Here is an 18,782-nt window from a genome sequence, read left to right on the forward strand (position 1 = left end):
CTGACTGCCCACTACATGTCAGGTCCTTGGTTGAGGGGCTTTCAGAGATGTTCTATTCTTGTCCTCCCCAAGGGTTGGATGGCGGAATTCCCACTTTATAGATGAAGAAACGGAGGCTCAGAGAAGGGGATTCTCTGGGGTTACACAGTGACATGTTAGGATTTGAGCCCTGGGCCCTCTGACTCTGAATCCAGTGCTTTCTGAAAAGTCCCTTGGATTTCCCAGACAGCTTGGCCAGTTCCAACTCCTCCTCTCTTCTCTTTTTTAGACGACTCAACCGGAACCAGCTGTACACATTACCAGAACTGCTGTTCCAGAATAACCAGGCTCTGTCGAGGCTGTGAGTGACACTTCATGGAAGAAAGCTCTCTCTGTGGTCTTATCCCTCACCCGGTTGAGGGGGCAGTGTGTGGTCAGTGGGGGCTGGACTTTCCCATGACCATGACCCCTATGCTCCTCACCTGGCAGGCATCGTTCAGGGCATCAAAGGCCGTCTTACTGTAGGAAGGTGCTTTGCGGGGCCTTTCTTCATGGCAAGCACTTGACAGAATTGGCAGTCTATCCAATTCTGTGTGCTGCCCCTGACAGTGTGGTATGGGAATGTTCTCGGGCTGGGCAAGCTTGTCAGCCATGATGGCAGACTTTATGGGGAGGACCGTACTCATGCATTTCTCGCTGCCTTTGGTAACCGCCTTGGGTGGAATATTCATTCACATAAGCCCTTCTTGGATCTGTTTCTGTTTTCAACTCAGAGTAATGAGCTCTGTGAGCTTATTAACCATGGCATAGAGTCATACTTGTATTTGCTGTAAATGTACTTCTTTCAAGTTTAAAAGGTAGTGGCCAATTCTGCTCCTCCATGATTTACGAGATATGTCTGTAATTGTTCTCCTGTACATTTCATTTTGTGGGATCTTGGGTAGGACAGGACCTTAGAGATTACCCAAGGACTCTCTTCTGCAGCTCCTTAGCGTATGTATGGTCTTTTAATCTTTGCTTGGCTACTTCTAGTGATGGGGAGTTCACCACCTCCTTGGGCAACCAATTCCATTGTTGGACAGATCTGCATATTAGAAACATTTTCTTAACTTTGAGCCCTAAATCTGCTTTCTAATAATTTGTGATTTTTCTAGCTTTGCTTTCTGTAAGTACCTAGAACAACCATGTACAGTACTCTTGTTCAATTTTTGAAGAGCTGTCAGGTTTTTGAATTTTGAGTTGGGAGGTTCAGTCGTCATTAACAACCTGAAAAACCATTGGTTGGGACCCTCTGCATGCCCAGCAAAGCACAGTGTGAGATGCCGAGGCTGCCGGTTCTTCCCTAAAGAAGCGTATAGGACACCTCCTAGGTGGAGGTGCAGGTGAGTCCGGAGGTGCAGTGGGTGGTGCAGGTAGGACTGAAGGGTGGGGGCCGGGTGGGAGTCAGCACCATGGGGCTACCTGAGTGCTGAGAGGCGTGCTTGTGGAGTCTGGAGCTTGATCTCCTCCCCTCTGATTGAACATGGCTAGTTCTTTCCACCTCTGTCATGATTGCCACCTCTTGATAAGCCCAGTGGTCTGCAGGCAGCTCCAGAATTTCTCATTGATCCTGCCTTCCAGTTTTTGTCCTTAGGGCGGAGCTCTAATTTTCAGTTTGTCCAAATGGTCTCTCCGTCTCTTCCTGTTTCCTCCTCCTGGCCTGGAGGCCTCTCCCTAGAAATGGAGATGATCGCTCAGTGATGATCCCTTCTGCTGGTCTTCGCTACCCTTGGGCTCGTGCTGGGCCTTCTCTGTCAGTCCCCCTACAACTGGTAGGTTGGCCCTTTGGTGCCAGGCACACACAGTGAGTGCCTTACTTTTCTCCCTTGATTGCTGAAGGCACAAGACCCTTCCTAGCAGGTGCAGCCACCCTAACATCCCTTTAACCTGTGGGCCAGCGCTGGTCCACAAGGTCCATGCTGTTAGTGTCCCATGCTGGCAGCTGGCTTTGTCCTGACTTGGCCCCAGCAGCTGCTGTTTTCTCCGCCCTGTCTTTTCTCGGAGCTGGCTCTTGCAGCGGTTATCACAGCTCTGCCTCTCTGCAAAAATTCATCCTGAACATTTTTTCTCTTGATCTCCTTCTGTACTTTTCTTTTTCCTTCTCTTAAGCCCTCTTAGCCTTTCAATCTTTGGCCCCCACTCTCCCAGCATTATTTGCCTGCTTGGGTTCCCTTCCCTTCAGCATATTGATGCCCTTCACCATCCAGGGTTTGGAACATGTGCCTAGTTGCTGTTAAGCTCTGGGCACTGCTTTAATCCTCCTTCATTTATTTTATTTAAAAAAATTTTTAAATTTGTTTTTAAATTTCAGCTTTACTAAGGTATAATTGACAAATAAAATTGAAATATACTTAAAGTGTACACTGTGATGATTTGATATACATACACATTGTGAAAGGATCCCCTGCCACGTTCATTAACATATCCATCACCTCGCATATTTATCTTCTTTTTTTTGACACATTTAAGTTCTACTCTCTTAGCAAATTTCAATTATATTAAGAATGTGTTATCAACAATAGTCATCATATTATATGTTAGATTATAGTCTGTTACCAACCTCTCTATTTTCCCATCCCACAGCCTTGCAACCACTTTTCTACTGTCTGTTTCTATGAGTTTGACTTTTTTTTAGATTCCTCATATAAGTGATACCATGCAGTATTTGTCTTTGTCTGGCTTATTTCACTTAACATAATCCTTCAGGGTCCACCCACGTTGTCACAAATGGCAGGATTTCCTTCTTTCTCATGGCTGAATTATATTCCACTGTATATTTTATATATATGTATATATATAATATATATTTATATATAATATATAAATATATATAATATATACTATATTATATATGTATATATTATATAATATATAATATATACATATATAATATATATAATATATTTTATATATATATATACATTTCACATCTTCTTTATCCATTCTTCTGCTGATGGACACGTAGGTTGTTTCCATCTATCCCTCATTTATTTTAAAATATCCAAGACCCTGTCGTGTGAATCTAAATCCACAAACCTCCCGGCTTTTGCTTGCAGTTACCTCCAGCCCTATTCACAGTTTGAGGGACCAGCATCTTTGGCCATAACCTCCACCAGCTCGTGGGGCTGAAGGGGAGAGGACAGCTCTGCAGGGGTCTCTCTCTCCCTCCAGCACTTGAGTCTACCTTTCATCAGGGGCATCAGTGCCCTGCATGTCCCTGGGCCCCCTCCTGAGAGCGGTGATACCGTGTGGCCAATGTGGCTGCCTTCTTGGCCGGTGTCTGGGGAACCAGGATCCCTACTGGAATGGGAGGTAGCGCACGGGAGTAGGAAGTCAAGGGTCAGATAGTCCTGGGTTTTTCATGGTGTAACTCAGGTGGAGTTTTTCTTACCTGTGCACAGTTAGGCTCTCCTGAGGCTGAACTGAGATTGAGCACGTACAGCATCCAGGACAGCCTGCAGCAGATGTTGCTTGTGTCCCTGACGTGCGGGTGAGTGAAGGGCCCTGCAGTGGAGCTGGTCCTCCTGTGCACGCTGTCTCGTCTGACTCCTTTGACCCTGCGGGGCAGACAGTGTCTGGTTTTACTGCTGACGAACATCAAGGTTGGAGAGGTGAAGCGACCTCCACAGGGTCAGTAATGAAGCCCCTTTGGACTCCCTGCCCAGTGCTCTTCATGGCTTTATATTTTAAGAGGAGTCCTGGAGAAAAGGACTTCTGCGCTTTAATGAATATTAAATACCCAGATTCTATAGCCAAAGGCTGGCACAAGGAGCTCTATTCAAGGAGTGGAAGAGCGATTGAAGGGGACAGGAGTCTGCCTGACTCCTGCTCCTGGCACCCTATGGGGCTGGGATCCAGGGCAGGCAGTAGCCTCCAGAAACGTTGGATGTTTTCACCCCGGTGGCCCAGGGCTGGCTGCCTTGGGGACAGGGCCAGTCAGCAGTCATCAGAGGGACTTCTAGAGGAAGGACCACCCCCTCCCCGGCCCCCGATGGAAGGCTTGGCTGCCCTTTGGCTCCAAGGGCAAAGGAGTATTTCTAGGCTCTATAGCCAGAACCTTTCTCTAACACTTACTGCCTTTTCTTCCCAGGCATCTGGTCCCTAACTCTAAGCCGTTCCTTAACCAGGAGCATAGCTGGGTCTGGGTGAAGGGAGACTATTTTCTTTAGCTCTCCTCTTTTTTTTTTTTTTTTAAGTTGATTTACAATGTTGTGTTAATTTCTACTCTATAGCAAAGCGATTCAGTTATATATATATATATATATATATATATATATATATATATATACACACACACACACACACACACACACACACACACGCGCATTCTTTTTCATGTTCTTTTCCATTATGGTTTATCACAGGATATTGAATATAGAAGGTCCTGTTGTTTATCTATTTTATATATAGTAGTGTGCATATATTAATCCCCAAATCCTAGTTTATCTCTCCTCCTACCCCTTGCTCTCCCCTTTGGTAACCATAAGTTTGTTCTCTATTTGTCTGTGAGTCTATTTCTGTTTTGTAAATAAGTTCATTTATATCATTTTTTTTAGATTCCACGTGTAAGTGATATGATAGGATATTTGTCTTTCTTCATCTGACCTCACTTAATATGATAGTCTCTAGGTCCATCCATGTTGTTGCAAATGGCATTATTTCATTCTTTTTTATGGCTGAGTAATATTCCGTTGTGTGTGTGTGTGTGTGTGTGTGTGTGTGTGTGTATACCACATCTTTATCCATTCATCTGTTGATGGACATTTAGGTTGCTTCCATGTCTTAGCTATTGTAAATAGTGCTGCTATGAACATTGGGGTGCATGTATTTTTTGGAATTAGAGTTTTCTCTGGATATATGCCGAGGAGTGGGATTGCTGGATCATATGGTAGCTCTATTTTTAGGTTTTTAAGGAACCTCCGTACTGTTCTCCATAGTGACTGCACCAGTTTATATTCCCACCAACAGTGTAGGAAGGTTCCTTTTTCTCCACACCCTCTCCAGCATTTATTATTTGTAGACTTTTTAATGACGGCTGTTCTAACTGGTGTGAAGTGATACTTCGTTGTAGTTTTGATTTGCATTTCTCTAATATTAGCGATATTGAGCATCTTTTCATGTGCCTGTTGGCCATCTGTATGTCTTCTTTGCAGAAACGTCTATTTAGGTCTTCTGCCCATTTTTTGATCGGGTGTTTTGTTTTTTTGATATTAAGCTGTATGAACTGTTTGTATATTTTGGAAATTAATCTCTTTCAGTAGCATCGTTTGCAAATATTTTCTCCCAGTCCGTAGGTTGTCTTTTTGTTTCCTCTTGTTATTTCTTCTTTTTTTTTTTTAATTTTTATTTATTTATTTATTTATTTATTTATTTTTTTTATGGCTGTGTTGGGTCTTCGTTTCTGTGTGAGGGCTTTCTCTAGTTGTGGCAAGCGGGGGCCACTCTTCATCGCGGTGCACGGGCCTCTCACTATCGCGGCCTCTCTTGTTGCGGAGCACAGGCTCCAGACGCGCAGGCTCAGTACTTGTGGCTCACGGGCCTAGCTGCTCTGCGGCATGTGGGATCTTCCCAGACCAGGGCTTGAACCCGTGTCCCCTGCATTAGCAGGCAGATTCTCAACCACTGCGCCACCAGGGAAGCCCCTCTCTTGTTATTTTTTAAGCCCACCTCTAAGCATAGGAGTGCAAGCTGATGGGACTTTGGGGAGGACTCTTGTGCAGCACGCCCCACTTATATCAGCCTAGAACTTGAATTCATGACCAGGGGCAGTACTTCCTGATGCCTCTCCAGTTCAGGTCATCTCAAAAAGGGCACATTCTGGGGGGAAATGATTAAATAAACCATTTTATTGATCTGGTTGTTTGTCCCGGTTGTCTGGGCCCTGAATTTTTCACCTTGGTGATAGTTATAGGGAAGGGTACAGGAGCAAGTGCTTAAAGACTTATCTGCTAATATTCTTTGCCTTCCCTCCACCCCCAATCCATTGACCTGAGCATCTGGCATTCCAGAACATCTCTCGTAACTCTCCCAGTGGTCTGGCTGAGGAGCACTCCGGCACTCCTGGTTGCAGAAACAGGACCCCTGCAGGCTGGTGGGGTGGGGTGGGGTGGGCTGGGTAGTGTAAAGGCACAAGCAGCAGACTCACGGGCTCCCATGACAGGAAGTGAGGCACAGCTGGGACCAAGGGTGTGAGGGATGTTTCTAGTTCTTTCTGATTGTCTACCTTGTTGTCCCACTCCTCCCTGCAAACCAGTGTCTTGGGTTTACCAGCAACATCTCAGTTCCACCATGACTTTGGTTGGCCACGGTGCTCACTCCCCTCCTACTTCCTGTGACCTTGGAGCTCAGATCTCCTCGAGTCTCCAGTCCCAGCCCAGATTTCTGGGGAAGGATTCTGGTTGGCCCATCCTTGGTCAGGAGTTCACTCCTGGGCCAAGGAGCTGTGCTGGCGGCTATGGGACCTCCTGGTGCAGTCACACTCTGGGGCCCACCCTCAGGAGGAGGGTAAGAGAGGATGCAGGGCTTGGCGTTTCTGGCCTCTCATCTGTTGACCTTTCTTCTGCTTTGAGGGATCCGTTACTAATACTTTCCACCTGGAGCAAATCATGGATTTTTTTTTTTTTTTTTTTTTTTTTTTAACCAGAGGCCATATGTTAAATCAGCATGAAAACAAGTTTGAGAAAGACCAAATGTGCTGGGTAAGGCGTGGTCACAAAGCACATCAGGTGGTGTGGCCCACGTTTCAACTGATTTTGTCTGTGTAGCTTCGGCAGTTGAAATCCTCTTGCTGGTTATTCCTCACCAATGTTTCTCCACGTGTTGGGTTAGTCCATTTCTTTCCACATTTGGGACCTGCGGCCCAGAGAGGCGATTTGGCCTGGACCACAGAGCAGTTTGGTAATAGGGTTGGAATTAGACACCAGGCCTTCAAGGGACCATAAGAAGTCTGAAAATGGGCTTAAACCTTGACCTAGAAATCTCACGTTTGGGGATTGACCCTAAAATCAATAAAATATGACCACAAACATGTTCATTGCGGCATAATTTAGAATGTTGAAATATAGAATATTGAAAACTGTGTAGAACAACTGAAATGTCCAACCTTGGGGGAATGGTTAAGTAAATTTTGGTATATACACTTTATGGAATATTTATATCATCATCAAAAATGGCCTTTATGAAAGACGTAAAGTAACACAGATAAATGTTTGTGATATCAAAGCCAGGATGCAAAATTGTTTTGACAATATGGTCACTAAACAAATCACTCTAAAGCATGCACAGGAAAATGACTACAAAATGCCAACAGGGATTATCTCTGGGTGACTTTTTCTTTTTTATATTTCCCAGGTGCTTGATAAAAAGAGTGTAATATTTTTATGGTAGGAGACCTCGCAGTTTTTATATGCACTGGAAAACCTCTGTTGTCTGAGTTAAAGTGAACACTAGATAAATGATGTTGGGCCACTTCCTTGAACCCCGTTGAGCCCGTTTGTTCTTCTATCAGATAAAGATAATAATGTCTGCCTCACAGCCTTTTGTGGGGATTCAAGAGAGGTGTAACTCCCTCTCAGGTCAGGTGGTCAGGTGTAAGCTCTGTAGCACATAGTAGATGCTCAGGAAATCAGTGAATTTTCCCTTTTACAGATGAAGAAATTCAAGCTCAGAGGATTTGTGACCTGCTCAAGGGGTTGAGGCGAATTTGAACCCTGGTCTTTCTGATGCTAAAGTTCATCCTTCCATATCATCCACACCCTCCCACCCATCCACCCTCTGCCCACCTCCTACACCCATCTACCTATCATCTACCCTCCACCCAGCCAGCCTCCCTCTCATCTGTGCTCCCATTTACCCATCTACCAACCCATCAATCAATCTGCCCATCCCTCCATCCTCCATCTTCCCACTGGTCCTCCCATCTAACACCCTCCTACCTATCCTCCTACCTACCTATCCATCTGCCTGCCCCTCCAGTCTTTTACTCATTTGCCCACCAAGCCCACCCATTCACCCTCCACTTAGGCATCTACCAACAGACCCATAAACCTACCATACACCCATCTATCCCCCCATGCCTCACCCACCCTCCCTTCTCCTCCCCTCACCACATCCAACTCTCCTCTCATCTTCCATCTGCCTGCCCATCCACCCAAGCACCCACTCACCCACTCACCCAACATTTACAGAGGGCCTCCTATGAGCCAGGCACTGTGGTCGGTGCTGAGAACACTTGACGGCTGTGTAAGACGGCTAGGTGGGGCGCTGTCTCTGAAGGAGGTGAGGGTTTATCACTAGTGCTCTTTGAAAGCAGTCTGTATCCTCTGACCTACCAACAGTTTGGAGTGGCGGGGGAGATGATTGACTGGCTGGACCCGTATCTCCTGCCTGGGGTGGTTATATCCCGGTGGCAGGTGACCTGGGTTGAAGATCAGCTTCATCACCTGATAGCCACCCATGAGAGGGTGTGGAGATGTTGTTTTGCAGATGCACATAGGGGTTATGGTTAGGGTTAGAGGGACAAATTTGAACCTGCCTCCTTCTCTTATAGCAGCAAAACCGAGGCTTCACCCACATTTGGGTGGGGAGCACCGTGAGTGTCAGCCTCCTGTGCTCTGTCCTCCCAGATTTGGGGAGGAGTCTCTCCCGTTGCCTTGCAATCCCTCCTCTTGCTGGTTGCGTTCCCTTCCTCGTCCAGAAGCCGCTTCTGGAAACCCAGTTCCTCTGGGTTTCTTTTTAGCCTTGAAACCAATATGTGCCCTGACAAGATTGACCTTTTGTGTCTCTGCTGGGCCTGGAAGGGGTGGGGGTGGGTGATTAAGGGCAGCCCAGGGCGTTGATTCCCCCTTATTTATATCCCTGCTGTAAGGACCAGGATAACTCATTACCGGGGGCCTCGGTGGCTGGAGAGACGGGGGTGTGATATTCTGCTGGAGCCCTGTTGAAGAATGCCTGACCCCACCGACCTTGTCTCGAGCTGGGTTTAATTAAACTGTCAGCACTGGTCAGAAGAACAAAGCCTCCCTTCCCGTCCTGGTCCCCAGCCCCCATCAGAGGCAGGGGGCATTCTCTGCTGAAATGAAGAGCTGTTAAAAATGGATCTGTCTTGCCTCCGAGGGAAATTACCCGAAGCAGGAAGGTGACCTCGCTTTTGTGACGCGTCCACTCCAGGCAACACATCTGCGGAACTGAACCGTCCTTGCCACCCGCGGAGGACCCCAAGCGTGAGGAATGGGGCTTCTTCCTGCCAGAACTGCCTTAAGATGCCATCCCTTACTCCCTGGACTCCCCTTTTCCCAGAAAGGAATTTCAGGAGCTTTGTCTGTGAGGTATTAAGTCTGTGAGGTGTTTCTGGCATTAATGATAGAAAGAAGCTTCCTTGGTTAGAAGGTTTGGGGAAGTTTGAGGTCAAACAAGGTTCTCTGTGGAGTGACTTTCAGCCCCTTTAATCCACTTGTGCTCACTATAAAGCCCCCAGGGGACATGTAGGGTGTTGCCAAATTGATATGGCTGTGAAAGTGTTGAAAATTTTATTTTTAGGGAATACCTAGATCTTGTGGGTCTAGTGTCAGACTTGCTGAGGCCTCAGACAATAAGGATCAGAGCTGAGACTTGAACTCATGTCCCCCTGACCCCAGACCCATGCACCTACCGCTAAACCATCAGTACTCAAATTAGTGTGGGAGTCACTTAGGGGATTTTAAAATGCAGATCCCCAGGCACTATCATCAGAGACCCTGAGTTAACAGGTGTGGAAGGGCCCAAGGATATGCATTATTGTCAAGCCCCATCTGGTTCACACTTTGAGAAGCCTTGCTCCCCAGCATGCTTGCTGAGTCTTAGGTGGGGACCCCTCTTCGGGCAGAGCCCCTGTCTGTCTCTGCCCAACTTGATTCTGGTGTGAGAGCCACAGGAACAAAGACCCTCCCAAGGGCAGACGCTTCACCTCTTGCTGCCGTGCAGAGAGCGATTTGGGGATTATGAGTTGGCAATTATGGAGCACTCTGGGCTCTCAAAGTGCTTTCCAATCATTAAATCTGTGCCTGCTGTCAAAGCTGTAGTGAAGATGCACGCGTCCCACTGGGTCGGCCCAGGAGCCTCTGCGGAAGAGGGCAGCCAGCCTGAGATTGACGGACCATGTGCCAGAGCGGCTGACTTTGCCCAGCATGGATGGATGTCCTGAGCACAGCCCCGGCCGTGGTTCTGCCCCCCATTGCCTCACAACCACACTTTTGTGAGCCTTCACAAATAAGGATAGCCAGCTGGAAACCAGGGCCTGGGGGAGGGCTGGGGGCAAGAGCTGTGGGTGGGTCATCCGCAGGGGATCGTGTCCTGCTGGGGACCTTTTACAGGGGCTCAAAGGAATGAAAAGCCGCCAGTTCTCTCCTACAGCTTGATAAAATCATTACAGAATAAACAATTCATAAGCATGGAGAAGATTCTGAACAGAGGGGGCATGCAGGAGGGGGCTGCTGTGAATAACTTCTAGGGGAGTGTGGATTTTTTAAAAACCATCTCAAACATTATATAAATAATTTTGCTATGATATTGAACATTTGGAAAATAGAGAAAAGCAAAGAAAGATAAGAGGTTTCTTTTTTTTAAAAGTTAAATAAGGCATTTAAAAATGCTTGAACGATCATTCCAGTATTTTTAAAAAAGAGTTTAATACAATTGTTAAGCACTTATGTGCCAAACAATTTCCATGCATTTTCTCATTTTAGTTGTTACAGTCCTAAGCCATTATTATCCCCATTTTACAGTTGGGAGAATTGAGGCATGGAGGGGTTAAGTAAATGAGTCACATAGCTAGTTGTCGGCAGATCTAGGCTTTGAATGCGCGGCACGCTCTTACCCACCATGCTGTACTGCCTTTCGTTATAGAAAATTTTAGAAAATAGAGAAGCAGGAAGAAGAAAGAGATTGCTCAGGGGTCCTCTGGGAAGGTAGGTTTAAAGTCAAGTGTTGAAGGATGTGGGAGACACAGGTAGATGGAGAGGGTGCAGTTGCCCCACGAGCAGGGACCCCACAATTACAGAGTGTTGTGTGGATCTCGGCCTAGAAGGAGGTGTAGACGGGCTCTGTCTTCTAGAATGAGGAGTCTGGAATGAGTGATAGCCCGGGGGCCACAGAGGGTTCTCCTCCCCTTCCTCCCACTGTCTGCACCTGAGCAGGAGGGACAGATGGGCCCACATCTCCCTTAGCTTGTTTGAAATGTTACCTCCCTGTCACAGTTCCACAGTTCCTCCCACCCCTGGCAAAACTGACTGTTGCCTCTTTAATACCTTCTTTTTGTTTTTTTCCTTTATAACTTTTTTTTAAATTGTGGTAAAATATACACAACCTAATGCTTATCATTTTAACCATTTGTAAGTGTACAATTCAGTGGCATTAACTACATTCACAATGTTGGGTAACCATCAGGACTATCTATACCCCAAAGTTCTCATCATCCCCAACAGAAACTCTCTACCTATTAAACAATAATTCCCATTTCTCCCTCTCCCCCCGGCCCTGGTAACCTCTTGTCTACTTTCTGTCTCTATGAATTTGCGTATTCTAATTTGCCTTGTATAAGCGGGATCGTATGATATTTGCCATCATGACTGGCTTACTTCCCTTAACACGGTGTTTTCAAGGTCCATTCATGTTGTAGCATATATCAAAGTTTCATTCTTTTTCATGACTGAGTAATATATTCCACTGTGGATATACCACATTTGTTTATCCATTCAGCTGCTGATGGACACTTGGGTTGTTTCCACCTCTCGGTGCCCTCTTAACAGTTGCTCCTATCTTGGTCAGAGTCCCCACAACGGTCCACATAACCCTTTTCCCTGCTTCCCCTACCCCCTACCAGACTGGGCAGGGACCTAGGCCTACCCATCCTTGTTTCCCCAGCACGAGCGGGTTCGGCAGGGCCGGCAAGCCGTGGTGTCTTTCTGGTGGCAGACATTGTCCCGAAGGCTGTGAGAAGAGAGTAAACAGCTTCCATTGTTTGTGTAGAGCTCACTAGTTCTTCCCTCCCTTCTCTGATATCTTGGGACATTGCAGTCTGTGCTGGGCCCCGGCTTCATGGACTCAGTACTTGCCAGCTGACCGTTGTTCTCCTTGATCTGTAGTTGGCCTTGACTTGTGGTCTAGAAACATGAAGCCAATTGTTCAAGAGCCCAGTGCTGGCTTGTAGGATGAGTAATATCTAAAGGGGGTGGGTTGAATTGAGTCTCTGCAGAAGCAGCAGGGGTACCCCTCTGCGTGAAATGGGGTGTGGAGGGTAGTCACAGGGAGCCCCTGCTTCCTTGGAGGCAGGAAGAGCTTGAGCTGGCAGTGGAGAGAGGAGGGGTTCAAGGAGGAGACATGGACATTTTAGCTGGTGGAGACAGACGTGAGTCGGCAAGGGCTGGACTCAGGTGATGAGATGGTAACTGGCACGTGGTGGGGTTTGACTGACTCAATCTTGGATGATGCTGGGCCAGGACCTGGCATCTCCTAGTCAGACCCTCTCCTTAAGCTGAACCACTGTGGCCCAGGTGGTTCTGTTTTCTACTTGGGATTCCCAGCCAGGTGTCTGGGGATCTCGAGAAGCTCGAAGAAGAAATGATGGGGCTCCTCAAGCTCTTTACAATGTGTGCAGTAGGGCCAAATGTGCAAACTCAATGTTTCTTTTTTTTTAAACTTTTGATATATCAGTTTGGTGGTGCAGCTGTTTGGTGGATGCTAATGGGAAGCCCTGACTGGCAGTTGATTAATTGGCTCTTGGTTAATAGTAAAAATATGAAAAGGTATAGTATTAATAAAGATATTTTAATGGCTCAGATCTTTCAAATGTTGGGTTTGAGGGTGTGGTGGAGGAGCTATCAAAAGGCATCCTTCTGGTGAAATGGCTGGGAACCATTGCCTTATTTGGACCCATTCCTTCCTCCCGACCCCCATCCATGTGCCGGAGGGCAAGGAGCCCCTGGCTGTTCACCCCCATGGTCAGTCTGGCTTTGGCCCCAGTGTTAACATGGAGCCTCTTGGCAGAGCCTGATCTTTGTCCCAGGGAAGCTCCGTGGGTCTCCTGCTCTTGCGGGGAGCCTTGGAGTGGGGTGGGTGAAGGGCAGACAGAGAGCTGATAAACCCAACCCCTTGTGTTTCCCAAATCCCTGGCTCTTTTTCCCATAGTTCTGTGGGGTCCAGTCCTTTGCTTAGGAGATGCAGGCCTCTATCTGGCCAGTTGTTGATACTGACAGTGGCTTGGCAGGAGCAGACCCTTTCTCTGAACACATTCCCCAGGAGTTGACTATAATATAGAGCTCTTCATTAGGTTAACTTGGCGTGAATATTAACACAAATTATAACTCATTACATTTAAATTCGTGATCTGTAATAGTGCAAGATTTAAAGAAATAAACACTCGGATACGGTGCGTTACCTTTTTCATTAATTCTTGACTGGTATCAATCTCAATCTTAATTTAAACTTTAACATTGAGCCTCTTAGCATCAAAAGTCCTTCGTAGAACATACACATGGACTTTATTACTTTGGGACTTTATACTTAGGCATCAGAAGTCCACAGGGGCAGCAGAGATTGTTATATAAAGGGTTGGTATTGATATCCAAAAGGCTCCTCAGCTTTCACTGATATACCTGTAGCTTGGTTCCGCTTCTTTGAAACCCAAATTCCCATTCGCCCTTTCCAGTTTTAGGCTGTCTTGCCACTTGTCAACGATGGCTTTTTAAAAAATTGTGATTAAAAACACATAACATAAAATTTACCATCTTAACCATACGCTTAAGTGTACAGTTCGGTAGTGGTAAATAGATTTACATTGTGAATCAGATCTCCAGAATATTTTCGTCTTACAGATCTGAAATTCTGTACACATTAAACAACTTCCCTTCTCCCCTCCTCCCAGCCCCTGGTAACCACTGTTCCACTTTCTGTTTCTTTGAATTTGACTCTCTAGGTGCCTCATAAGTGGAATCATACAGTATTTGTCATACAGTATTTGTCTTTTTGTGACTGGCTTATTTTGCTTAGCATAATGCCCTCAAGGTTCATCTATGTTATAGCATGGGTCAGAATTTCTTTCCTTTTTAAGGCTGAATAATATTCCATTGTATGTATATACCACATTTTTGTTTATCCCCTCATCCATTAATGGACATTTGGGTTTCTTCCATCTCTTGGCTGTTGTGAATACTCCTTAAGATCCTGCTTTCAGTTCTTTTAGATATATTACCAGAAGTGGGATTACTGGATCATATAGTAGTTCTAGTTTTAATTTTTTGAGGAATCATCATACTCTTTTCCACAGTGGTTGCACCATTTCACCAACACTTGCTATTTTCTGGTTTTTTGATAGTAGTCATCCTAATGGGTGTGAGGTAACATGTCATTGTGATTTTGATTGCGTTCTCTGATGATTAGTGATGTTGGGCATCTTTTCAAATGCTTGTTGGCCATTTGTATATCATCTTTGGAAAAATGCCCAAAGTTTTTGGGCAAGTTCTTTGTCCATTTTTAAATCAGGTTATTTGATTTTTTTTTTTTTGGTTATTGAGTTGTAGGAGTTCTTTAAACATTCTGGGCATTAACTCTTTATCAGATACATGATTTGCAAATATTTTCTCCCATTCCACAGTTTGCCTTTTCATTCTACTGATTGTGTCCTTTGATGCTTAGAAGTTTTAAAATTTGGTGTAGTCCCATTTGTCTATTTTTGCTTTTGTTGTCTGTGCTTTTGTTGCCTATGTCATACCCAAGAAATCATTGCCAAGTCCAATCTCATGAAACTTTTCCCATGTGTTTTCTTCCAGGAGTTTTATAGTTTTGGGTGGTGAGCAGTTTTGTAAAATATGGTGTGAGATGAGGGCCCACCTTCATTCTTTTGCATGTGGATATCCAGTTTTCTGAACACCAGTTGTTGAAGAGACTGTCCTTTCACCATTGGATGGTCTTGGCACCCTTGTCAAAGATCATTTGACCACATAGGAAAGGGTTTATTCCTGGCCTTCTATTCTATTCCATTGGTCTTTTTGTCTGTCTTTATGCTAGTACCACGGTGTTTTGATTACTGTCTCTTTTAAATATGTTTTGGAATCAGGAAGTGTGAGTCCTCCAACTTTACTCTTCTTTTTCAAAATTGTTTTGGCTATTTGGGCCCAGTGATGGCTTTTTATTTGGAATCACAAGGGACCTGTCACTGCAGAAAAGAGGGTATGGGAGCTAGATCTTTGGATTCAAGTGGGATGAACATAATATACTCCAGCCTTCGCTTAAACACATTGGTGATGGGGAGTTCACTACTTCACAAGACAGCTAGTCTTGCTGGTGAGCAGTTCGGATCATTAGGCATCCTTGTAGTGATCTTGACCTGTTTTCCTGGCACGTTTGCCCAGTGATCTTGGTATGCTCTCTAGAGTTATACTCAGAGCAAGGATGTGGGCCAAGGGTCAGCCCTTTAACTGGCCATTATCTTTGGCAGATTCTTCAAGGGAGCATTCATGTTTCTAGGACAGATCTGTGAGAATTGTTTGTAAGAGGGCTGAAGCTATCTGTAAGTGACTGCCCATTGTACAGATTCTTTCCAAGGTTCAGATCTATCCCCAGAATCTCTGTGGTCCCCCTTGTTCTATTCCATTTATCCCAGGCATCCTTGTGAAGGAATACCCCTAGATCTCCTTGCCGCTTCCAGCTCTGCTTGGCCTGGTCTGTTGGGTGGGCTACTCCAGAGGCTTCCCTGGAGAAGCACAGAGCTATAGCTGCAAGAAGCTGGTATGATTTAACGAAGTAGGATCCTTCAGCCAGGGGGCAGTTTCCCCATCTTCCTCCCAGGAATCCAGCCCTGACCAGACTTTCCTGTCTATAACCAGGGCCTCTCGGGATGGACCAATAAGGAGGTAGGTATGATAGATGGCTGGAGAGAGAGCCATCTGAGGGGTCCTGGAGACTTTTTGGCAGAGTGTGATAGAAATGAGTACTGGACTGGGAGCCAGGATGCTTGTGTTCTAGATCTGGTTCTGTCCCTATCTGGCTGTGACACCTTAGACAAGTCATTAGTTTCTCTGGACTCTGCTCTATCATTCTTATTAATGAATTGGATGAGCATACAGAAGGGGTGCTCAACAGATTTGCAAGTGGCACAAAGCTGCAAAGGGATAGCCATTATACTCACGATGATAGAAGTAAGACTGAAAAAGATCTCCATGAGCTAGGTGGGAATCAATGAAGTGAAATGAAATGCTGATACATGTGAAGATGATGGTGAAAGCATTGAAGAGGGGCGGGGGGACCTGATTTAGCAGCACTTGTTATGAAAACAGCCTGTGACTGCAAGTGGAGAATGACTCAGGAGTCCAGTAAGGTGGCTAAAAGAGTGAATGCAGTCTTAGGTTAAACGAATAGAGGCAAAGTGTCCTCTCCAGGGGAGGGGATAGGCCTGTTCTAGTCTCTGCTGATTTGAGCACATCCAGAGAACAGTGTTCAGTACTAGGATTTGTGTTTTATTGTGTAAAGTTATGTATTTTATTTATTTATTTGTGTTTTATTGTGGGAGGCTGCGGGGAGAACATGAAACATGTTCTGGAGGAGAGTGGCTCACATCGGGAGCCACCTGGAAACTGTTTCATATGAGATAGAGTCAAGGGGCCTGGGCTGTTTGGTGTGATGAAAACAAATACAGAGGAACCCTGAGAGTAATTTAAAAATCTATGTGAAGGGCTGTCATGAGGACAAGAGACCGATTTGCTGCAGAAGCATGACTTCCAGAAGTGGGCAGAAGGTATGAGGAAGTGGATTTTGTTCTGTATCAGGCAGGCTTCCTGAAGAGTGGGCTGCGGAGGGGTGGGCTGCTCTGCCTGGTGCTTCATCCCTGGAAGAGTTCAAGGAGGGGCTGACTCCACGTCTGCCAGGATCTCATGCCCGAGATGCTGAGGGAGCCTGGCTTTGACGGCCTTGGGGTGCTTTTAGATGCAGAGTGGTCTAACCAGGGACACAAAGAGGACTTGTAAGCAGGGGAGAAGCCCGATCCAAATGGTGTTTGGGATGGTTCATCTGCTTGCAGACACAGACACATGAAACTGGCAGACGGTGGGAGCCTCACCTAAGCCCCAGTGTCAGAAGCCATGCTCATACCTAAGTGCTTCCAGCGAATTGTGTAACAAAATATTTACCAGACCCCAGATTCTGGTCCACATTTTGGAATCAATTTTGGAACAATAAAAATCAACGAATAGCTCTGGAAATGGTGTTGGATCTGTAAAAAGACACGGAAGGTTTGTCCTCAGGAAGAGTCTGGTTCTGGAGGTGCTCAGAGGAACCGCTCTCTCCGGGCCCCCATTGAGCAACGACTCATTTCCCCTTTGGAGTCCACACGGTGTCTTCAGAGCCCTGGTGTTTGCACCCCTCTGCTCCTTCAACAAAGGCCCTTCTGTCGGCAGATTTCAGAGGCCAAGCAGGGAAGGGTCAGGAAAGCAAGGTATTGACTGAATACCAATAAGGAGGGGAAGTGTGTTGGTGGAAGATGAGGGGCGCCAGGCAACTCGGGGGCCCACTCGTGCTGTGCAAACAGAGCAGAGAATGCCTTTTGGCGGGTTTGTTTTACTAAAGGCTCTGGGGCCCAGGGGAGGCCGGCGAAGAGGGACAAGAGAGAGGGAGGAAATATTTCACAATGTGGAGTTTAAGCTCAGCCCCTTGCTTGGGAAGGGGCTGGCCCCAGAGCTGCGGGGTAACAAAGAGGCAGTGTGGGCTGGTGACAGTTAGGGGAAAACACATGGCAACTAATGGGGTAGTAATGGGTGGGGAGGTAACCTGGGAAAAGCTGGTACAAGGAAAGCTGGCACATAAATTCTGGTGGTGTGACATTCCCCTTGGCAGGGAGACAGCAGCCATTCCATCACCTCTCCAAAGCCACAGCCAGAGATGTTCCCGCTCCCAGGGATGAGGGATGGCTGGAAGGGGAAAAAGCCACACTGGGGTTCTGTTGCCCCGCAGGGCCCCGGAGAGGATGGAGAGGAAGAGGAGAGCTGTTCTCTGCAGAAGCCAGAGCCCTAGGCTGAGTGCCAGGAGTGAGCGTAGAGAAAGTTTCCGTCACTGCCACCTGCTGCATGCATAGCGGAGGGGTGGTGTGCCCAGTGCTGAGACCTGTGGTTGGTACCCTGGGTTCCTCACTTGTGAGAGGCTTTGCACCCAGGCTGACTCTTGCGAGTCCCCAGCCGACCAGAGGGAGCCAAGGGCCCGATGCCCCATAAGCACACAGAGACCAACTCACCATTCCAACAGGAACTCTGCCCACCATTTCTCAAGGAATCCTTTGGACATGTCAATTCTCAAAGGAGACAGTGTTTATTACCTGGGGCCTTTTGGAGGAAGCCACTTAGCCGTTTGTATCTGGACTTCTACGGCTTCCATGAGGTTCCCCAAACAACCAGGGCATCCCGGAGTCCAGAACAGTGGCTTGTGGGTGGAGATTTTAATTTTCTGTCACAGACCAACCATTTTTGACCACGTCAATACTCTTTTTCTTGGAAAACAGAACAAAACACCAAAATGACTTTTTATCTATTTGCGTGTGTGTGACCAGCTCTCCTCTTCATAATCTTTAGGAACCATTTAGGAAAGAAGAGAAAGGAGGCATATCTGTTCCCAGGGATGGGTCTAGAGCATTATTAAAGGGCGCCATGTCTGGTGGGGACGCACTGGGAGCCTCTCCTAGGCATCTGCTGCGGGCGAGGATCCTTAGGGTGATTCCTGGTTGATGTTTGCAGAGCAGCAGCCAGTCT

The 18,782-nt window shown here is 46.5% G+C and overlaps 1 protein-coding gene across 1 annotated transcript in view; it reads left to right on the top strand.

Moving 5' to 3' along the window:
* The window catches only part of SLIT1 (slit guidance ligand 1), a 169,613-nt gene that overhangs the window by 28,208 nt on the left and 122,623 nt on the right, over positions 1-18,782 (top strand). Inside the window, exon 4 of the mRNA XM_061210737.1 lies at positions 269-340. Coding sequence (XP_061066720.1) covers positions 269-340 — 72 coding nt within the window. The remainder of the gene's footprint in view (positions 1-268; positions 341-18,782) is intronic.

This window comes from Eubalaena glacialis, chromosome 1 (assembly GCF_028564815.1).
Source record: "Eubalaena glacialis isolate mEubGla1 chromosome 1, mEubGla1.1.hap2.+ XY, whole genome shotgun sequence".
Taxonomy (NCBI): domain Eukaryota; kingdom Metazoa; phylum Chordata; class Mammalia; order Artiodactyla; family Balaenidae; genus Eubalaena; species Eubalaena glacialis.